General features: G+C 38.5%; 1 protein-coding gene across 14 annotated transcripts in view; it reads left to right on the top strand.

Moving 5' to 3' along the window:
• Positions 1 to 2,148: 2,148 nt before the first annotated feature.
• The window catches only part of CCDC88A (coiled-coil domain containing 88A), a 79,991-nt gene continuing 63,670 nt past the window's right edge, over positions 2,149 to 18,469 (top strand). For 12 of the 14 annotated variants that reach the window (XM_005445618.4, XM_027814536.2, XM_027814535.2 and 9 more), the window contains exons 1-2: positions 2,701 to 3,259; positions 3,374 to 3,474. In XM_005445618.4, coding sequence (XP_005445675.1) covers positions 3,197 to 3,259; positions 3,374 to 3,474 — 164 coding nt within the window. In that variant the 5' untranslated portion in view covers positions 2,701 to 3,196. Of the gene's footprint in view, positions 2,329 to 2,700; positions 3,260 to 3,373; positions 3,475 to 18,469 lie in introns of those variants that run through there. The other 2 variants (XM_055725347.1, XM_055725348.1) reach the window with 2 other exon arrangements.

Genomic DNA, 18,469 nt, shown 5'->3' with positions numbered 1-18,469 from the left:
GTTTGAATCTCTCTGTGGTTGAGCACAAGCAAGCGAGCTGGTCCAGGAAAGCCACAGCCAAACAAGCCTGGCTATACCAGTAGGTACTAACAATGTCCCTGCCATGTAGAGGTATCCTGCCAGTGCCTATGTGATGAACACCAAAGACAACTGAATAACCTCTAGCTCGTCCAATTTCCTCTAGCTATTACTACATTGTAAATAGCTACCCTTTCAGCAATTCGTTCTGATTGATATCTATATATGTGAAAATGAGGTAAATAATTCTTGCACTTGGTTTGACAAAGTGTAAGCTACAGAAACTATAGAGCTTCTTCACAGGTTTTGAGGCTCTTAGTCTGAAAAAAAACCCCAAACAACAAACCAAAACTCACATGAATGTTTCTGGATACCTTGTCTGAAATTTTCTCTTGTACTAATTGTCAGTTCTAATAAGGAACTGTAAATCATGTAAGACAAAACTGCTAACAATGTGTTTCATGAAGATATTATGCAATATTTCTCTAAAATATAATAGGCTTTCTGAAGGAACAGTGACAACCAGCAATGCTGAGAATGCATGCAAACTGCATGGTGTGGATGGAAGTAAAAACTGTTTAATGAAATCTTCATCTCTATGTTATGAAATCTCAGTAGAAAATGTTTTTCAGGAACTCATGAGCCAGCTGGTGTTACTGACATGTGACTACTACATGGGCTATCAACTTCTACTAGCCAGTCTCTTAATTCCTAGAAACTGCTTTATGCCAAAGTCATTACTGCCTAATTAGAGCACACAAGAACAAACTGATGAGCCAGGGAAGTTCCATAGTAAGTACTGCATGCACAATTGCAATTATATACTGTTGCCAGAAACAGGGAGTTTAGCGGTTGGTTAGTCAGGCTTTTACAAAAATGCTTTTGTAGTTGCCTTTAAGGACTAGTAGTTTATTGGCAGTTATTTCACCCACTGGATCACCAGATTCTTATTCAGATCCAAGACTGCAGATTTTCCCTTCCTTATTTCTTTTGTTTCACAGGAGGACTACCAGTTCACTCTAAAGACCTGTCTTGGAAGGGAATGACTTGATTTTTGCTGAAAATGTATAATTGTGAGAATCAAAACAAAGTCACTTTTAACTATACAACTTTGTTTTTAAAAAATAAATCCCTGGAATACAAATTACATACTAATATTTCAAGGTCTATAATTTTTTTAACATCTTTTACATGGACATTTTATTCAGTTTCACATATGGGGAAAAGCTTAGGACTGGAATTTTTTCCTAATCTTGGACCATTAGGACAAACACTATCCAGTTTTGGGTTAAAAACCCTAATCTGTTTAGCTGTTACTATGATGTCTTTTCAAAAGGACTTAATTTCAGTCACTTTTACTGCACTGTTTTGTGGTGTCTTTTTTTTTTTTTTACTGGGTGTGTAAAACTAAAGGTATTTGGAAAAATTCTGCTGCAATGTAATTTATACTACATAGGAGAGAAGCTGGACTTAGCTTGAGATTTTTGCAAAATGCTTTGTCAATAAACTACATGATCTATTAAGCAGATACGGTCCCGTATGTTGATGCAGCATTGGAGATTTGAAACCCAAGTGGCAGGAGATAGCTTAAGGACAATAGCTTAGGCAAGCAAATTGCTTGTCATCATTTGCTTTTCTGTAACCAGGTCGCCCCCCTCCCTGTGCTCCTCTGCCCCCGCTAAACCTCTCCAGAAAGCTGGATTTTGCGTTAACGTGGTGTGTCTGGATTTCACCTCAGGAGAAAACCTGTCCTCCCTCCCCGGCTGGCGGGAGTGTGTGGCTGGGGGGCGGATCGGGCCATAAACCCTCATTTTTCTCTTCAAGGGCGTCAGCGACTCCCCTTCCCCCCCCCCCCCCTTTCTTCCTCACCGGCACCTTTTTTCCCTCACAGGGGGAATCGAAGAGCATCCACCTCCCTTCCCGCGCCCCGGGGCGAGGGCAGACCTACGCACGCCGGACCCCGCCACTTCTCCTCACGGCGCTGCGGGGCAGAGGCCCGCCGGCTCCCGCCCTCCCGCCTCACGCGGCGCGGCCGTTGGGCTCGCGCGCCGCCGTCGCCGCAGCGCCCGTGAACGAGTCCTGCAGCGGTTCCCGCCGGCCCCGCCTCTTTCTAATTGCGCCGCCATCCCCGAGCGGCGGTTGAGGGCGGCGGGACCCGGGCTGGCGGAGGGATAACCGGCTGCCGCACGCAGACCGGAGCGGAGGGATCCATACGCTGGAACCGCCCGTCGGTGTAGGAGGGAAGAGGGGGCGAGTGATGCGGCACGGCCGGCCTGGCTGAGGCGAGGTGGCCGTTATTTGGGAGAAGGGGTGGGCAGCGGAGCTGGTGCCGCGGGAGCCTGTGGCGGGCGGCAGGGCGGCAGGCGAACAGCTGGAGCTGGGCGTCAGGGCTGGGGGGCTCTGGGGGCGGCGGGGACCCGGGGGGCGAGGGGAGAGGACGGGGGGCGGGTGGTGGGGGGGAAGGGCGAGGTTGTGAGGCGAGGCGGCGCGTGCCGGTCCTGTCGCTGTCTTGCGCCGTAGTTTAGTGGAAAAGGGAAGGGGTTAAAAAAGGGAACTGATTTAAAATAGCCTCTCATCCCTGCTGGGGGCTGGTTCCCTCTCTGTGGGCTGCCTGTGCCATTGCGGGGGTGGGTGGGGGGCAGCGGGATTCTCTTGTGTGCAGTAGCAGCCGGGGGGGCTTTGCTGTGAGTGGGGGTGGGGGTCCCTGCTCCTCTTTGCCTGCCCTCGCCTGGATTTCTTTTTTTGTGAGGAAGGGGCAGGATGAGCTTGCAGAGTTTTACTGGAATTTCTCCTTCCTTTCTGAGGTGCTGCCGCTGCTGAAGCAGATTTTTCCTTCCTTTCTTTTTTTGTCTGATGCAGAATCCCAGTAGCTAGGCAGCCTCCCTCTTTTCTTCCCTTCCTTCCTTCTACCCGTTCGGTATGTAGGAAGGGAGAGACATCAATGGAAAGGCTGAAATACGTGTAGATGGACTTTCAGATGCATTTTTTCTTGAAAGAGGAAGACAAATCCCAGTTGCCAGTGCACTGACTTTTTTGTTGTTGCTGTTGCATTGCTTGGTGAAAATGGGGTTCGCTTACTTCAGCTAAATCCTTGGAGCATTTCAGAGAGTTGCTACAGTGAAGGACTTTCATATTTTTTGCATCAGAGGAGCTACATTGATGTTAATTTTTTTGTAAAATGGAGAACGAAATATTCACACCCCTTTTGGAGCAGTTCATGTCTAGCCCTCTTGTCACCTGGGTAAGCATTCATTTTTCCTCACACACTATTCATTTGCTCATTGTTTGAAGATAAATGCCTTGCGGCAGAGAGTAAGGTGGCGTTAGTGTCACGGTGGTGATGATTATGTTTTAGGTTAAGACGTTTGGACCGTTAGCTGGAGGAAATGGGACCAACCTGGAAGAATATGTGGCGCTAGTGGATGGCGTGTTTCTGAACGAAGTCATGCTGCAAATGTAAGTGTGCAAATTGTGCCTTGGCTTTATTTTTTCACTGTCATCTTGTTTCTTGTGTATGTTTTGCTTTCTTATGAAAACTTTTCCCCCCTACATTGACCTTAAATTGATTTCTTTTATACTTGAAGGAGTCATGTGGTCAGTTAAGAGGAGACTTCAAAGCATAGCAGATACTCTTTACAGTTTAATGTCCAAGTGATGTATTTGCAGGATGTACAGTGTAATACTGGCTGAATCATGATATGTAGAACTTACTGGAAAATTGGATGACTGTAAATAGTTTCCCAGATTTCCACTGAGAAGCATAAAGGTTCATTCTACTGTAAGTCACGCTCATAAACAAAATTCTGAATAAATTTGCTTGGCTAATAAGATTCTAATACATATCTTAGTTCATGTGACACATAACTTAAGGATCGTATGCTAGTCACATAATGTTGTTTACTGAGCAAATGGACCATTCTTTAACTCCTTCCTTTTCACTTTTCACAGTTCCAAATTAGAGTAGATAGCAGTTGTGCAGTAAAGCTAATGCTTTAATTGTGAGTATAGAATGTTTTCTGGGTATGAACTGCAGAAGAAACATTTTTACATGGTTTTATAAATTGTTTATTGGAAACTGATGGTTAGAAAAAGTTCTTTATAACTACTTTCTGTTAATCACAGTTTTGACTGGAATGTTGCCTGCTACTGTAATGCTAGAGAGTAGCACCTCTGTCAAGTGTCTAGTGATAGAATCATAAAGGTGTTACTAGTGGAAAAAAGTATCCATACTTTTTTTTTAAACATTTTAGGTCTTTACAGAGACATATCTTTTGTATAGGTATGAAAAAATGTAGGCTTATGTATGTCTGGATGGATACATCAGTGCACGAGCAGCTTGTGTTGGCAGCTCAGTGATGACTGAGCAGGAACACTGCTCAGTGATGGGCAACCTTTTACTCTGTTTATAGTTTTACTCATCTTTAGGACTTTAAAAGCTTTTGCTGTTGGGATTCAGCTTGTATAACTAATCTGTGTGAAAAGATCTGCATGTTACCATGTTTAAGTTTGAATTCACATGCTTTTGAAACCAGTATTTTCTTTGTCACCTACTATTGTGCAACTAAAATGTCAAGTATTCACTTCTGTAATACTGAGAAACATGGAAAACCTGGTGAAATTGAAATTTTTGAAAAAAATCTTGAGTGTATTTCTGGCATATTTTCATAAGAATTTCAAGTGATACATTCACTGAAGCATACTATTCTTATTTTGCAATTTTTACTTTTTTGGACTACACAAATTAAGTAGCTTGTCAATTACGACTATGCATTTAACACATAGAGCTTCCGCTTGGTGAAAATGTTTGACAGCTGGAAGGCACATTTAGTACTGGAACTGAAACAAGGTGATTTCAAAGAATATAATCTTGAAATTAAACTTTATCAGTATTTTTTTTCAATACTAAGAGTATAAGTTGATATCTGATACATATGTGGGATACATATATGTAAAATGGAAAGCTGCCAAGAGGGATCATTCCCATGCTTAAGGCACTGTGTGTTGAATTTGGTTTTGGCTTTGTGCATTTTTGACCCTATATCATGATTACTGTAGTTTGCTTAGGAGTTGTGTGTGTATGTATAAAAAAAACCCCACAAAACAACCCACATGAGAGATACAAGTTTCAAATAAATAGTAGTCAGAACAATTACACCTCTAGTTTAAGGTAGTTTGTGTGTAAATAAACTGGTGTACAAATAAAACTGATTTTAGAAATATGTAACTATACTGGAAGGTGTATTTTATTTAAAATTTTTTGGGGTGACTGAAGTGTATTATGATTGACTACTACTTAGAATTGAAGTTTCCAGAACTGTATTCTTTCTTTGGGGATGTTTAGTTTGTTTTGGGTTATTTGCCAGGATTGAAAGGGGGGAAACATTTTTTCATGTTTTGCAGACTAATTCTATCTGTAGTGTAGTCACTGTGGAAGCCTGTGTTAACTTCTAGTCCTATTCACTTTGAATATCCACCATTGAATGTGTCCTCATTTGCAAAAACATTTAAGAGGCGCAGATCTGACCAATTATCAATATAACTTGCAGTATTTTCCATTTCCTTTTTTTTTTCTTTCAGTCTTTACTACCATATGTTGAGGAAATGTGGCAGAAAAATTTGTATCATGTGACTTCAAAAGGAAAATGTTTTTCTTCAGAATGTTGAGGGTTGTTTTGTTTTTTTAAAAGCTCTCAATTACGTACTTCACATGAGAACTAGAGGTCTGTGGTTAGGAGCTTGAAGCTATAGAGAAATGTGCTTGCAGAAGTCACCAGGAGTGCCGTTTGTAGAAATATGTGGAAAGCACCACTAGAAATTGGGGTTTTTTACATGAGTGTTTTTTTTACATGAGTTGTGTTATATGGTGCTTACTATTTAGACTAGTTTTGAGATACTTCAGGTTGTTCGTGTTTTGGTGTGAGAATACAGCTAGTGTATACCTGTCAACTAAGGGCTTTGTCATGTGGTTGTGGTGTAGGTTGGTTCCTATGGTTGGAAAGCCATTGCAGATGCTTTAAAGGGCCTTAAAGGATTGAACAAGTAGAGGCTGTTAGAGGTGCTGTGGTGCTGCTTTATACATACTTTTAATACTTACATTATTTTTGCCGAATGTTGAAAAACAAATTCTGTGACCATAAAAGTGTTGAGCATGGTTTGTAAACAGTTACACAATCAGAAAAAGTGGTGTTGTTACTTAGAGAAAGGTTTGTAAACAGTTATGCTATCAAAAAAAGTGACATTGTTACTTAGAGAAAGCTTTTTGTTCAGTTTAAAAAGAGTTAATTCTGCCTACCTTCAGCTGCAAGTAAGAGTTTGTTAGTACAGCATTTCTCCCGCCTTGTGCTTGTCTGCACCGAAGTTATTTTCAATGATTGTCATGATTCAGATACAGGAAATAGATGTCAGCATTGGAATAGTTGCAGGATAATGGTGTGGAGGTGGTCAGGTTTTATCAGCATTGAATTTATTAGTACCTCATATATGAGAAAGAATAATTCATTATATTCTTGTATGTCTTTTGCTTTTGATTTTTTGAACGTTTTAGTACATGGGAAAATACACAGATTCCGTTTGGTATCCAAATACATCTGAAGAGCTCTTCCTTTGCTAGACATGTTACACACCAATTTAATATTTTTTTTTAAATTCTGTTTTATTTTTACATGTGGAGAATTCCTGTGTTTCAATATCAGCCCCTAACTTGAGAGAATTTATCTCATTTCCCCTTTAAATTTAGGTCCAGTTCTTCAAAAGTATTTGATTACCTACCTTCTGCTGGGATCAGTCAGTATCTGATACTTCTGGATAGAAACCCATCTGTCTTTCTAAATCTGAGCCTTTATCTGTGTGTTCTTTGATACAAAAAGGGGTCATGCTTCTTGGAAATAAATCAGAAAGCAAGAGATCCACTGCAGTGGTGTTCTGCTGTGGCAGGGACGTGAAGGAACATACCAAGAATACTTCATACCTTTAATATACCTCTATATCATAATACTTCTGACGTTATGAAGTGCTCATGTGCTTGAGTAAAATGTGTATGCTACTAAAACAAATGGTGCAATTACAGTAAGATGATTCTTAGCTGTCCTAGATGTATTTTTCTAGAACCTAACAACACCTCATTTTATTTTTTTTTTGTTGTTGTTTTAGCACTGTAGTGTTTATATACCCTTCTTTTGATCCCAAAAGATGAAGGTATTCTTACAAACACACTCATTTTCTGAGTGTGTTTAATTTTCATTTCTAATAGGTTTTGTTCTCTGATACTTGTTAATTGAATTCCAGTAGGATTGTGTAAGAAGTTTGTCTCATAGTACAAACTGTGGTTCCCAAACTAACAAGAGTCTTACTGGGTTCTTTGAACAAAAATAGACAACTGCAAGTACTTGCAAGACGGGGACTTTCATTACATTTAGCACCACCATTAATATTTGGTCAAGTAACAAACACTCAAAACCATATTACAGTTTTAATAGTTTTATTTTACTACACTATGTATTTGTGGAAATTGGTCAGTTTTAAAGGAACTATTGGACAATACTGTACGCAGAATATGTAATATATAGAACCAAACTCTGAAACTGAGTTCATTTAATCCACTGTCTGGAGAACCTGTCCACTTTCATCACAGTCTTCCATTCGTAACGTTTGTCTTCATTGAATATATTACTCAATACTATCCACTGCTGTATCCAGACATGCTGAAAATTACTTCAAAGGATGAAATATTTTATTATGCTCCTGTTTTTCTCCCATTTGCTGTTCTCCCACTGTTTTTCACTGACTGGATCCACATGCAGTCCTTTCATGCCCATAGAATTTTCCAGGTGTAGCAGCTGACTGTTTCCTTCCACTGCTCTAGTGGTGTGTGCCTAGAATGTGTAGACTGCTTCACTGACTCCTATTCTGAGCTCCTAGTCTTTAGTTCGCTTTTTTCCAAACAGTTGAGCTTGCCAGCCCATACTTCTGGCCTATATCTTTTCCTGAAAACTGGACTCCATCTCTAGTGCTTGAGCCAGCTGCCTGGCTCTGTGAAAGAGTGCAGGAACATGCACTCCAATTAACTCTTTCTGGTGAAGAAGACCAAATAGCAAGAGGCAGCTTTAGCCAGGTTCTGTCGGGGCAGGGAAATGGAAAAAAGTTTTGGGGTAAATTAAATTGGTGGGTTTGGCAGTAAAAATACAAGCACGTATCCCAGAAAAAATTCTGCACCTTTCTCACTTTCATGAAGCAAATGGATTTGATTTACAGTTTTCAGACGTGCTCTGAAAGGCCTCCACAGATGTGAGGTAGATGTCACTCTAGTCGTTTGTGAGAGTTGTTCTTCTTAAGGGTGGTTCTGCAGCAGTATGGCCTAAACTTTTCTTAAGGAAAGCTGAACTTAAAACACTTTTTTTTTTTAATTAAGAAACAAATTTGTTAATAAATTCGTTCAGCACAGTGTGCACTGTGGTCAAGATTCTTGGTATTGGAACCTTTTGATTACAAAAAAGGAAAAGATAGTTCTTATAGTGTAATGATGATTAATTTTGGACTTGAATATCTGCATGCAGGGAGACTTATATTGGGCAGATGAAGTGGATGTTGGCTGATACTTCTGAGATGCTTGGCTTTTTGACAGCTAAAGGGAAAAAGAGTGTGGGTCAATGTGGAACGCTTACAGTGTTTGATATTTGCTTATGTCTCCATTTTACTACGTTTTTTATACTTTTTTCCCCTTTTCCACAGGTGATGCCCATTCTCCTTCATCCTGTCTGCTGTGATTTATTTCCATGCAGCCCACTATTCTGTGGTTCATTCTTGTTTCTTACAGCATTTTGAAGATTAGGAAGTAAAGAACCTAATCTTCCTTTGCATGTATACATCCACTTCTTTGTTTTCTTCTTCTGGTGCTATCTTGCATAGCTGTCTTTGTCTCCTTATTTCTTTTGGTGGCATACTGCTTAGGCCATCCTTAGTTTAGGCTAGCAGCTGGGGCCAGGGAATAAAAGTTTGTGTTAAAAAACATTTCTTAATACATACAAAGGTGCTTTATTGAGTGTATCCACCTCTTCCATAAATAACAACCTTAGTTGGAAGATCTAGTATCAAAGTAACTTGTTCCAGCATTGAAAATACTCTGTCAAGGAAACAATGTATTTTCACTATGGCATTATATTTTTATTTTCAGAGTATTTTGCATTTCACTCACATTCTATGTGCTGTTTCAAAGCACTCTATGAAAAAACTAAATAAACTTACTCGTAGCTTTCTAGGCATATATTTTGTATGTTTCATTGTCAAGAAAATTAAGTTATGAGTGTGCTGGCAAGCTGTCTCCTAAGACATAGCTCAGTAAAGGCTGTTTTATATATAAAGACACGTTTATACTACATTGAAGACTGCAGGGCAGAGATGCTTGTGTGAGGTAACAGAGCAGATACAGCCACAGAGCACAGTGCAGCACTGCTGAACAGAGCTGCTGTTACATAGGGCAGAGGTGGCTTTAGCTGAAATCACAGGACCATGTGGGGAATGCTATGAGTGTGACTTTGAGCAAGAGGAAGACATCTCCCAGCTTCATGCTAGCAGCTGTGCTGCGAGCTTTAGCCATTCGGGGTGATGGCTGAGTGGCTGGCTCATCTAAGCATCGTTTGACCTTAGCAGCACCCAGAGTTGAGGCTGGGTGAGCTTTGCAGTTCCGGTTATGGCTGCCTGTAGTATTTCTGTTTGCAGGGCTGGCTTTGCTCTTTACCTGCCTCTGTTTCTGTGTGGCCAGCGTTCTGTCTCCCTGTGTTGTAAGGAAAGGCAATACACAACTTGTTTTGCTCTGATTTTTATACCAGAAAGGTCAGTTTGCTCAGGTGGCTGAGACACCTTAAGCTACCCTACAATGTTGCCATATTTCTTGGTAGCATAGCAGCAGTAAATTCCAGTTTTAAGTCAGCTACGAATACCTTACCTAAGCTGATCAGCTCGCATCTTTCGCTGGCAAGGCTATATTTCTTCAGGTCATATGGCTAGTTTGGGGATCTCTATACCACAAACCTTTGCAAAGTATTGCTGTGCTCTGGTTTTTCTTTTAAAAACTAAGCTAGTTAACTGACAAACTGGTTGCTAAATCAGGCGCATCTTAATTCTATGCTAACTTTGTGAAGCTTCTAGATTTTCCTCATTTGTTTGTTCTGTGAAGAAGGGGCTTTTTAGCTTTGTGTTCTTTCATATGTTATTCTTATTTTTGGTTCCTCCTCCTTTTTCTGTAAACCAAATACCAATTTGTTCCCTTCCTTGCCTTTTACACTGTGCGACTTTTTTCCTTTGTAGTAATTATTCAGGGATCAAGACTTTTTTTCAAAATGTTGCTTTGTTAGAGCACATGACCTCAGTGGTCAGAGATTATTTGGTAATAACTGTGTGGGAGTCTCTGTTTGTTTGTTTGCTTTGTTTTAGAGAGCCCTGTATTTATGCTCCAAAGAGGCAGGGCCTCTGAGACAGTTGTTTTTAAGCAGTATTTAAAAAATGCCCCCACTTTCTTTCATCAGACTAACTGATGTTAAGGCACTGAATCAAAGCAAGGCTACTGCTGGACCCAAACTCTGTTGGTACGTTTTCCCATTAGCTTACTCTGAGGAAAATGCAAAAATTATCTTGTGTTGTATTTTTGGATTGGGAAATAGTAAGTGATGAACTCATAAGCAGCTTGTATCATATTCCTGGCTGTTGATTGAAACTTCATGTTGCATGTTTAGATATACTTGAAAATTGTTTCCTTTTCTATACTGATAGGAGATAGAGTCCACTTAGGTTTATTACAGAAATTAATCTTATTTTAAACTGCAGGGAAATATTTGGTCTTTATTGTTTGTGTGATACCTGTTTTTCTTAATTAAGCCCTTGAGCAAAAAAAAGTCTGGTGTCACTTCCTGGTATTTTGGGAATATACTTGCTATATATTCAGGGCATTGTGTATGCCAGACAGAAACAAAATACAGATACTAGTTGATGTATGATAGAATGTAGACAGGTGTCATACTTACAAAGTGCTTGTTTGCATCTTAGCAAGAATATTAATATTTATGTTTTAAGATGAAAAATTGCACTTTTACAGGCCCTTATATGTATGTTTACCTTGTAGCTTTGGTAGTTAATAGGGGTAAGGTCCTTCATGTACTGTTCTATTTGTATCTAATTCAGTAGGAGCTTGCACATGAATTGATGCACATGCACAATGTATAACACATTTCAGCTAGTGTGCTGAAGCAGTGAAGCTGTTCACATAGATAAAATTTTTACAAGAAATGCAACTTACTGGCTTTGGCAATCCCCTTCTATCCATTGTATTTGAATTTGTCTCATTCTTGGTAATAATCTATACAAAGGGCTCAGATCTGTCACTTGGTGGTCTAAAAATTTGTAAGGAAAAAGATGAAGATGTATATTTTATTGATTTACTTAGAGAAGGTTTATTGTGCTTGGTAAGAAAGGGAAATTCTAGAGTCATAATGTTCTAACCTAAAGTATGTAACGGAAATCTATGTGGCACTGTTTTTACAACTTAAGATCTTTTTAGTCACTAAAAGTGCAATAGTCAGGTAGCTTTGATGTCATCTCATTAGACTGATCTCACATCAGTATTTCATGCATTTTTGACTACTGGGTGCGATGTTTACCTATGGTCAGGCAATTTTGAATTCAAAGAACTAACTAATTATTTTTGAGAATTTATAGCTTCAGCAGAGTTCAGAGTAAAGGATAAAATGAATGAACATCTTTCCAAGTTCTACTATAAGGTAGTGCTGTGATTATCAAATAAAGCAAAGCCCATGCTGTTGTGTTGGAAGTTGGTTAGAGTAGAAGAGAAAAACTTGTATATACAAACAATAATCTTTTAAGAGGTTATTTTTAAGCTTAAATGAAGAAGACTTTATAAATGTGTGTTGCTTTTAAATCCTGCTTACATTACTTTCCCTTACATTAATATATTTTACATATCTTGGTAAGTGTGTTAGCTCCGCAAATGTCATTTGCTGAGGGCAATAAGTGCTTGTTTGCTTTCCTTCTGTGCTGCTCGCTGCTTCCTATCTGTGATGACAACTTGCTGGCTCTATTCTGTTTCTTGTATAACTGTTTCTGATGTTTCTTCCAAACTACTTACCTGTATGTCTGCAGAATGTTCTTTCCAAGGTAGATGGTAAAAACATTTTCTCACTTTATTGCCCTCTGGTATCAAGTCACGCTGCACCTTGTGATCCAAATCCAAATCTGAACGTGCTTACTTATGTGAAGCTAATCTTACTGTTGTCACAGGATTATTGTGGGTGTGAATGTTTGCAGTGTTTTAATGGTCAGTTACATTGAGGTGTTAATCACAAAGTCAGATAGTTTTCAGTCACTCTGTTAATTAGTGTTGGACTGAATAGATCTTAACATTTGAACTCATTTCAGAAGTAAAACCCCCTCACCCCAAAAGGGAAAAAAACACATAATGCTTAAAGTAGAAAGCCAAACTTTCTGTGGAATATCCATCTCCTTTCTTGCTTGTCCTTTGTGGACTCTGTCCTCTTGCTGCCTTTTTGTTTTAATATGGAAAGTAGTGTAGTGCAAGTACTACAGTCTAATTCTACCTTTTCAGACAATAGTTGATACTAGGCCTTTAGCAATGACCACACCCCCCACACCCCACACTCCCCCCCCCCCCCAAAAAAAAAAAACAACCAAAAAACCCCCAACAAGATGACCCTTTTAAGATACTTAGGTTTGCTGAAGTAGTAAAGAGTGTTTGTCAGGCTTTCTGGTTCTCATCTGTTTGCTCAAAAAAAGTTTTGTTTCTAAAGTCGCTTCTTCTAGGAATTCTGAGTTATTTAATACTCAGGAGTGTTTATTTTGTGTGATAGTGCTAAGTGTTCTGTGACACTCTGAAACTTACAGATTTTCCTTTCAATCAGTGAAACTTTTTAATGTGGCGGTTGCCAGCATACCTTTTGCTGGCTGTGGAGCAGAGGCTACTCCACATTCTCATTGATTGTTGCAGGACACTCACCCAGGTTCCTTGGTGTAGTAAGTGATTCCCTATTTTCAATCTTTGGCAGAAAACTTACTTTTCCCATCACACTAAAAGGTATTATGTAAAAAGTATACATCTGAGTCAAGTTGAAGCAATAGTAGTAAAGTTGTCTCATACTATCTGATGATAAAGACAGCTGTTGCTTTCTGTGTTTAGAAGTTACGGATTTTGGGGGTTATGTTAATTCAGTGAAGCAAGTGTGTTCTGAGTAAATGACTATTGACCTATTTTATTTCATGTCTTATTTTCTCCTACATTTTGCTTTTCCTTATCAATGTTAAGGAAAAGAGAAAGCACATCCACTAAATCTGGGCTGTTCTGGATTCTGCTTTCTTTAAAACCCTGGGAGGGAGAAACTACAGATCAGTCACCACACCACTTGAATCTACTATGATTTTGTCTGACTGTGTGCACATTGATGTGTAAACCTGCGAGCGTACAGATGTGAGGGGATGTCTCTTCGTGCAAATAGTAATCGTAATCACTAACAGTAAGACCAACCAGCAGAGCGGTTGTTGGTCAGAGCAGCTCTGAGGTCATGAGGTGCAGCAGGTCCATATTGATGGAGAAGGGAGAGACAAGGTTCCTCGGTGTAAGGGCTTGTGGCACTGTTTCAGATACTGCTATTCTAGCTCACTTCAACCATGAGTAATTAGGCAACTCCTCTGCAGTGAGCGCCAACAAGAGAGCTTAGGCATTGTGCAGCTGCCCTGTGAGTAGTTCAGCCTGGTCAGATGCTGCAGAGCTAAGACAGGGAGTGGGAAAGCTGCGTATGCTCTGTATCTACTCATATGTTCTTGGCAGTGTTCCCTGTGATTCCTCACCAGCCAGTCAATGTGTTGTAGGCTGCTTGGTTGTGGTTTTTTTTTTTTTTAAAGTAGATATAGGACTTCAGCCTCCTAACAGTTCGTGGTGTTGGACATAATCCTAGGAAGCAGGGTTTTGTGCAAGGGCCAAAAGGCTTTTGGGTAGGCCTACTTCATAAAACTCAGTGGCATGAGGCAAAAAACCTTCAATACAACTGTTGAACTTTGGGTACATATAGTCAGTCAGTGCAGAGTTAGCAAAATGTCCTTAATTGAGATGCTAATACGCACCTTATTTTGTGGTAAAGGATATCTTGGCATTTGTAATGATACCTTTAGATGTTTGAGTAGATGTCTGCAGAACTACATGACCATCTTAACTGTGCAGTGATCGCTGCTCAAACAGTATTGTCCCAGGGGTAGAAATACAGGTGTTCTACAAGTAAGGGGTAGATTGTCATAAATGCCTGCTAAAAAGTTAGAGAAGGGTGGTTAGTATAAATCACACCACTTGCTTATTGCAAGTTAAGATTAGAGCATCCTTTTACCGGATCCTGTGTAAGCACACAAAGATACAATGGCTAAGTAGGATTCAAAAGTGAACACTTGAGCAAATCTAGAACGTACGTCCCTTGTATCTTCAGCAAGTCAAACTGGGGCTCTGCAGTTATAATAGTCATGCATGCATTGTGTAATACCACTGGGCCATCACATCGTTCAGTATTGTCAATCATTGCAGCCTCAGGGCTTGCATGTCTTGCATGATGTTTTTCAAGAGGTGGAAGGATTCTATTGACATCTGTTTTTCAGATAAAAATGTAATGATTTAGTTCTCTGTACCCTTCAACAGTGGATAGTTTGTGTTGTGAATTATTCTTTAGGGAAGTCATCCATTTAAATCCATTTCTATCAACACAGAAATCCTGATGAACATATGCCAAAGGTATAGAAAAGGAGTGCAGTTTATTTTTTCTTTATCTTTTTGATAGGTTTAGTATGGAAATACTCTTTGGCAGCAGAAATTGATCATACTGATTGATAGATGCAGGAGGAGTTTGATGTATGCCGTCTTGTACTAGTGTTTCTAGAACGTGCGTGATCACAAGGTTCAGATCACACTGACAATATTGTACTTCAGAACCTGTGCCATTTTTTGATACTGTAACTCCTGCAGACTGACCCTTTGACTGTGATTGATGATTTTAAAACTGATCAAATTGCTTCTTTTGCCCCGTATGCAGAGGTGCTTCTGGTAACTTTGTTGCCTTAAGGTACTGCTTTGTCTGGTGTCTCTACAGGTGTTTAAAGCAAATTACAGAGTATCAACTACTTTCCAGTGAAGGCCTTGGTTATATTTTAACATTCACAGTAGAAGGACATTGCTGTATCAAATTTCTTTGTGAAATACATTTTGTATGTGATGATTTTCTTGCTTACAGTAAATAATGGAAATGCTGCTTGAATATTAGAAATTATCAAAAAATTCTGGTATCAGTAATTATTGAAATATCTGGCAGAGAGCAAGAGTGAGCCTCAGTATTCCAATGAAAGGGACTTCACAAAAAATATAACTTTATTAGGCAAGCAGTGTTTATGTGTAAAAATGAATACTGTGCTACTGTACGCTAAATCACAGTTACAGTTGATATTTATTACCCTTTGAGATGTACACTTGTGCAGATTTTTTTTTTCCCAGAGTGTTTGTTTCAGCATTTCGCTGTACTTAACAAATACATTCAAACAACGATATATTTAAAATTAGGGTCTGTTGTAATACTAGACTTAATGATTAAGTACCATCAAGGAACAGATGGCAAGAGAGGACACAACTGGTTTGCAGTCTGCATAGATTTAAGCATGAAGCCATTAAGCTATCACATTCCCATTTCTGATAGATTTTGGTCAATGAAAAATTAAAGACACATAATCCCTGATTATATGAGGTCTCAATCTGTAATTAATGACACTGATAGTATTTCAAAATCACTGAAGTTCTCTGTAATCAGTACTTTTAAACTAATGCATTATTGGGATAGATGCTCTCATCTGTTTTTATTGCTATTGAAATTAATGTATCTTGTCATAAGTAGGTTGCTCTTAAATGTAAAATTGCTTAAGGGTATCTTTTACTGCTCTGCTTCCTATTGACTTCTAGACAGATTTGCCCTATTTTGCTAGGCTATTTGCCACTGAAGCACTTCAGTGTCCACCTAATAAAAGGAGCAATTCAGAGTTCAGAGCATGCATTGCCTTAAAAATGTTTATAGTGTAACTAGCACAGTAGCCACTAGAATCCTATGTTTTTTAAAAAAACCTGTTTTCTAAAGTTGTCTTCTACAGTGGTCTATTTTAGAACAGATTTATTTTCAAAATTATTTCATTTGCATCTTTTTCTATTCCCAACACCATGTACTAGTTTATTTCAGTGGTATTGGACCAAGTGTATTCTAATAAGCAGATTTTTTTAGTATTAATAAAAATGTAATTATTACCAAAATTTTCTTGATCGTAAAAATTAAACAATTCAACATAGGGATACAGGTAATTTATTAAAATCTCTAATACTTTATATTTTCTGGCAACTAATTTAACTTAAAGATGCGTGCTCTTGAAAGCAATACAGATTTTGGCAATTTATGTTTAGAATTTTATCTTTGTGTGAAAAATATTTGGACTTTAATGAGAAAAACTAATGAAATACAGTTATTTCAAATGCTTGGTAAGAAAATTACTATGTTTATTCCTGGCTTGGACCAGTCTGACAAAATACAATTATACAAACAACCTGTGATAGAAAATGTGTAGCTAACGTCATGCTATGTTATTTCCTCTTTGAGAGGAACGAATTAAGACATCAATACTTGAGATGGACCACATTGACTAAATGAAGATTATTTAAAATGGTGTTTTGTGGATTAAGGAGACTACTGAGCTTTAAAGTTGGAGGCTTTGAGAGAATGAGGCCTGGTTATCAGTATTGGGAATGAAGGTGAGTTTATCTTTAAAATAATGTCCTGCTGAAGGACCTAATCACAGTCCTTTTGGTAACAGCACATGGTGTGAGAAGTGATCTGTCAGGCCTGTTCTTGGCTATTCAATGTACATTGCAATCCAAAACTGACAGTTCAGACATAATCTGAAAGCTAGAAATCAATGACTGAAGGTTAGGGAACATTGATAAATACAAACACTGAAGGATTCTTCAGTGGTCTCGATTTTAAACGTTTACGCTTCTACATGTGGGTCATTCTAGTAGGTAGCCTATTAATATTTGGTGTTTATTAAATATAATATATTAAATATAATCATTCAGTGACATCACGTGGTTAGAAAGATTTAAATTACCGTGTACAGAGCTAAAGGCTGGTTTTCACTGGAAGGTATTGAGAGCAGATTTTCACTTTGGGAAGAGTTAGAAAATTTTTTTTCTAAGTCAAAGTCATCCTAGTCATTGCAAGCATGTACTGATTGAGAGTCTCAAAGGCAACTTACCTCCTGTGTTTGAAGAATAACGAGCCACTACGACAATCTTTACAAGAAAGCAACAAAATCAAAGAAATACTAGTTCTGATGAGTTACTTAGGGTACATGTTCAATTACATTAAAAATGATTGGTAGAGTTTAGTAGTGATATTTAAGTAACAGAACTTTATTGGTCTTCAAAAGGAAGTGGTTAAACTGAAAACTATTAAGGGAATTTTGAGTTTTGGGTTTCTGTTGGACCTGTCACCATAATCTTTGGAAAAATTTAAAGTTATTAAAAGAAATCTGCTCTGCACCACATTGTCCTGGGGCTGATGTTCTGATTGTAATTTTTGACTCTGTACTAGCAGAGTATTGTATAACTGAACTGTGAGTTTTTTTCAAGTGGTAAAGATACCATTCCAGAGCACATCTGTGGCCCAAGTTTTCTCGGCAAAATTTGCAGTTTCGTAAATAGTTTCCTGCAATTAATGCCAAAGAAAAAAAAAAATCTCCAAACACTTGAATGCTTTCCGTTTTAAGATATAAGAATGATTCATTTTGACCCAAAACTGTTTAACTTTTATAATAAAAAAACAAAACAAAACAAAACTGAAATGTCTGTTAAATACAAAGAATGTGTGTTAGCCATTGAGTTGGTTTTGATAGATGAAGATACACACTACATAACAAAAGGGGGGAAAAAAAAAAAGGCAGGGGGGAGGATATGTGGAGTGATTGGTGGAAATAAAGTTACTAAGTTACTTTATTTTCAACAGTAGTTGAAAGATTAAAAGTACCTTTAATATGTATCGACATTAACTTTGACACAAGACTAATACCACCAAATTTCTGGTTATCTTTGTTAATGCATTATTTGGTAGAGTTGATTTCTGTTGGATTTCTAAGGATTAAGATGGAGAAGATGAAACATAAGAATCACTTGCTGTAGCACTGTTGCCAAATGTCCACTAAAGTGTTCAGATTCCATTAGTACCTTTTAGTGCATCATTTGAAATGATGGTATTCAGGAGCAAAGTCCAGGTACAAGTATAATGACACCTTAGAGTTCCTGATCTTGCCCAAATGTTATAACTTCTGACTTTAAAATTTTATTTTCATATCATCAAATAAAACACAG

The sequence above is a fragment of the Falco cherrug genome, chromosome 13 (assembly GCF_023634085.1).
Source record: "Falco cherrug isolate bFalChe1 chromosome 13, bFalChe1.pri, whole genome shotgun sequence".
NCBI lineage: Eukaryota > Metazoa > Chordata > Aves > Falconiformes > Falconidae > Falco > Falco cherrug.
This window is presented reverse-complemented; position numbering and strand designations above follow the sequence as displayed.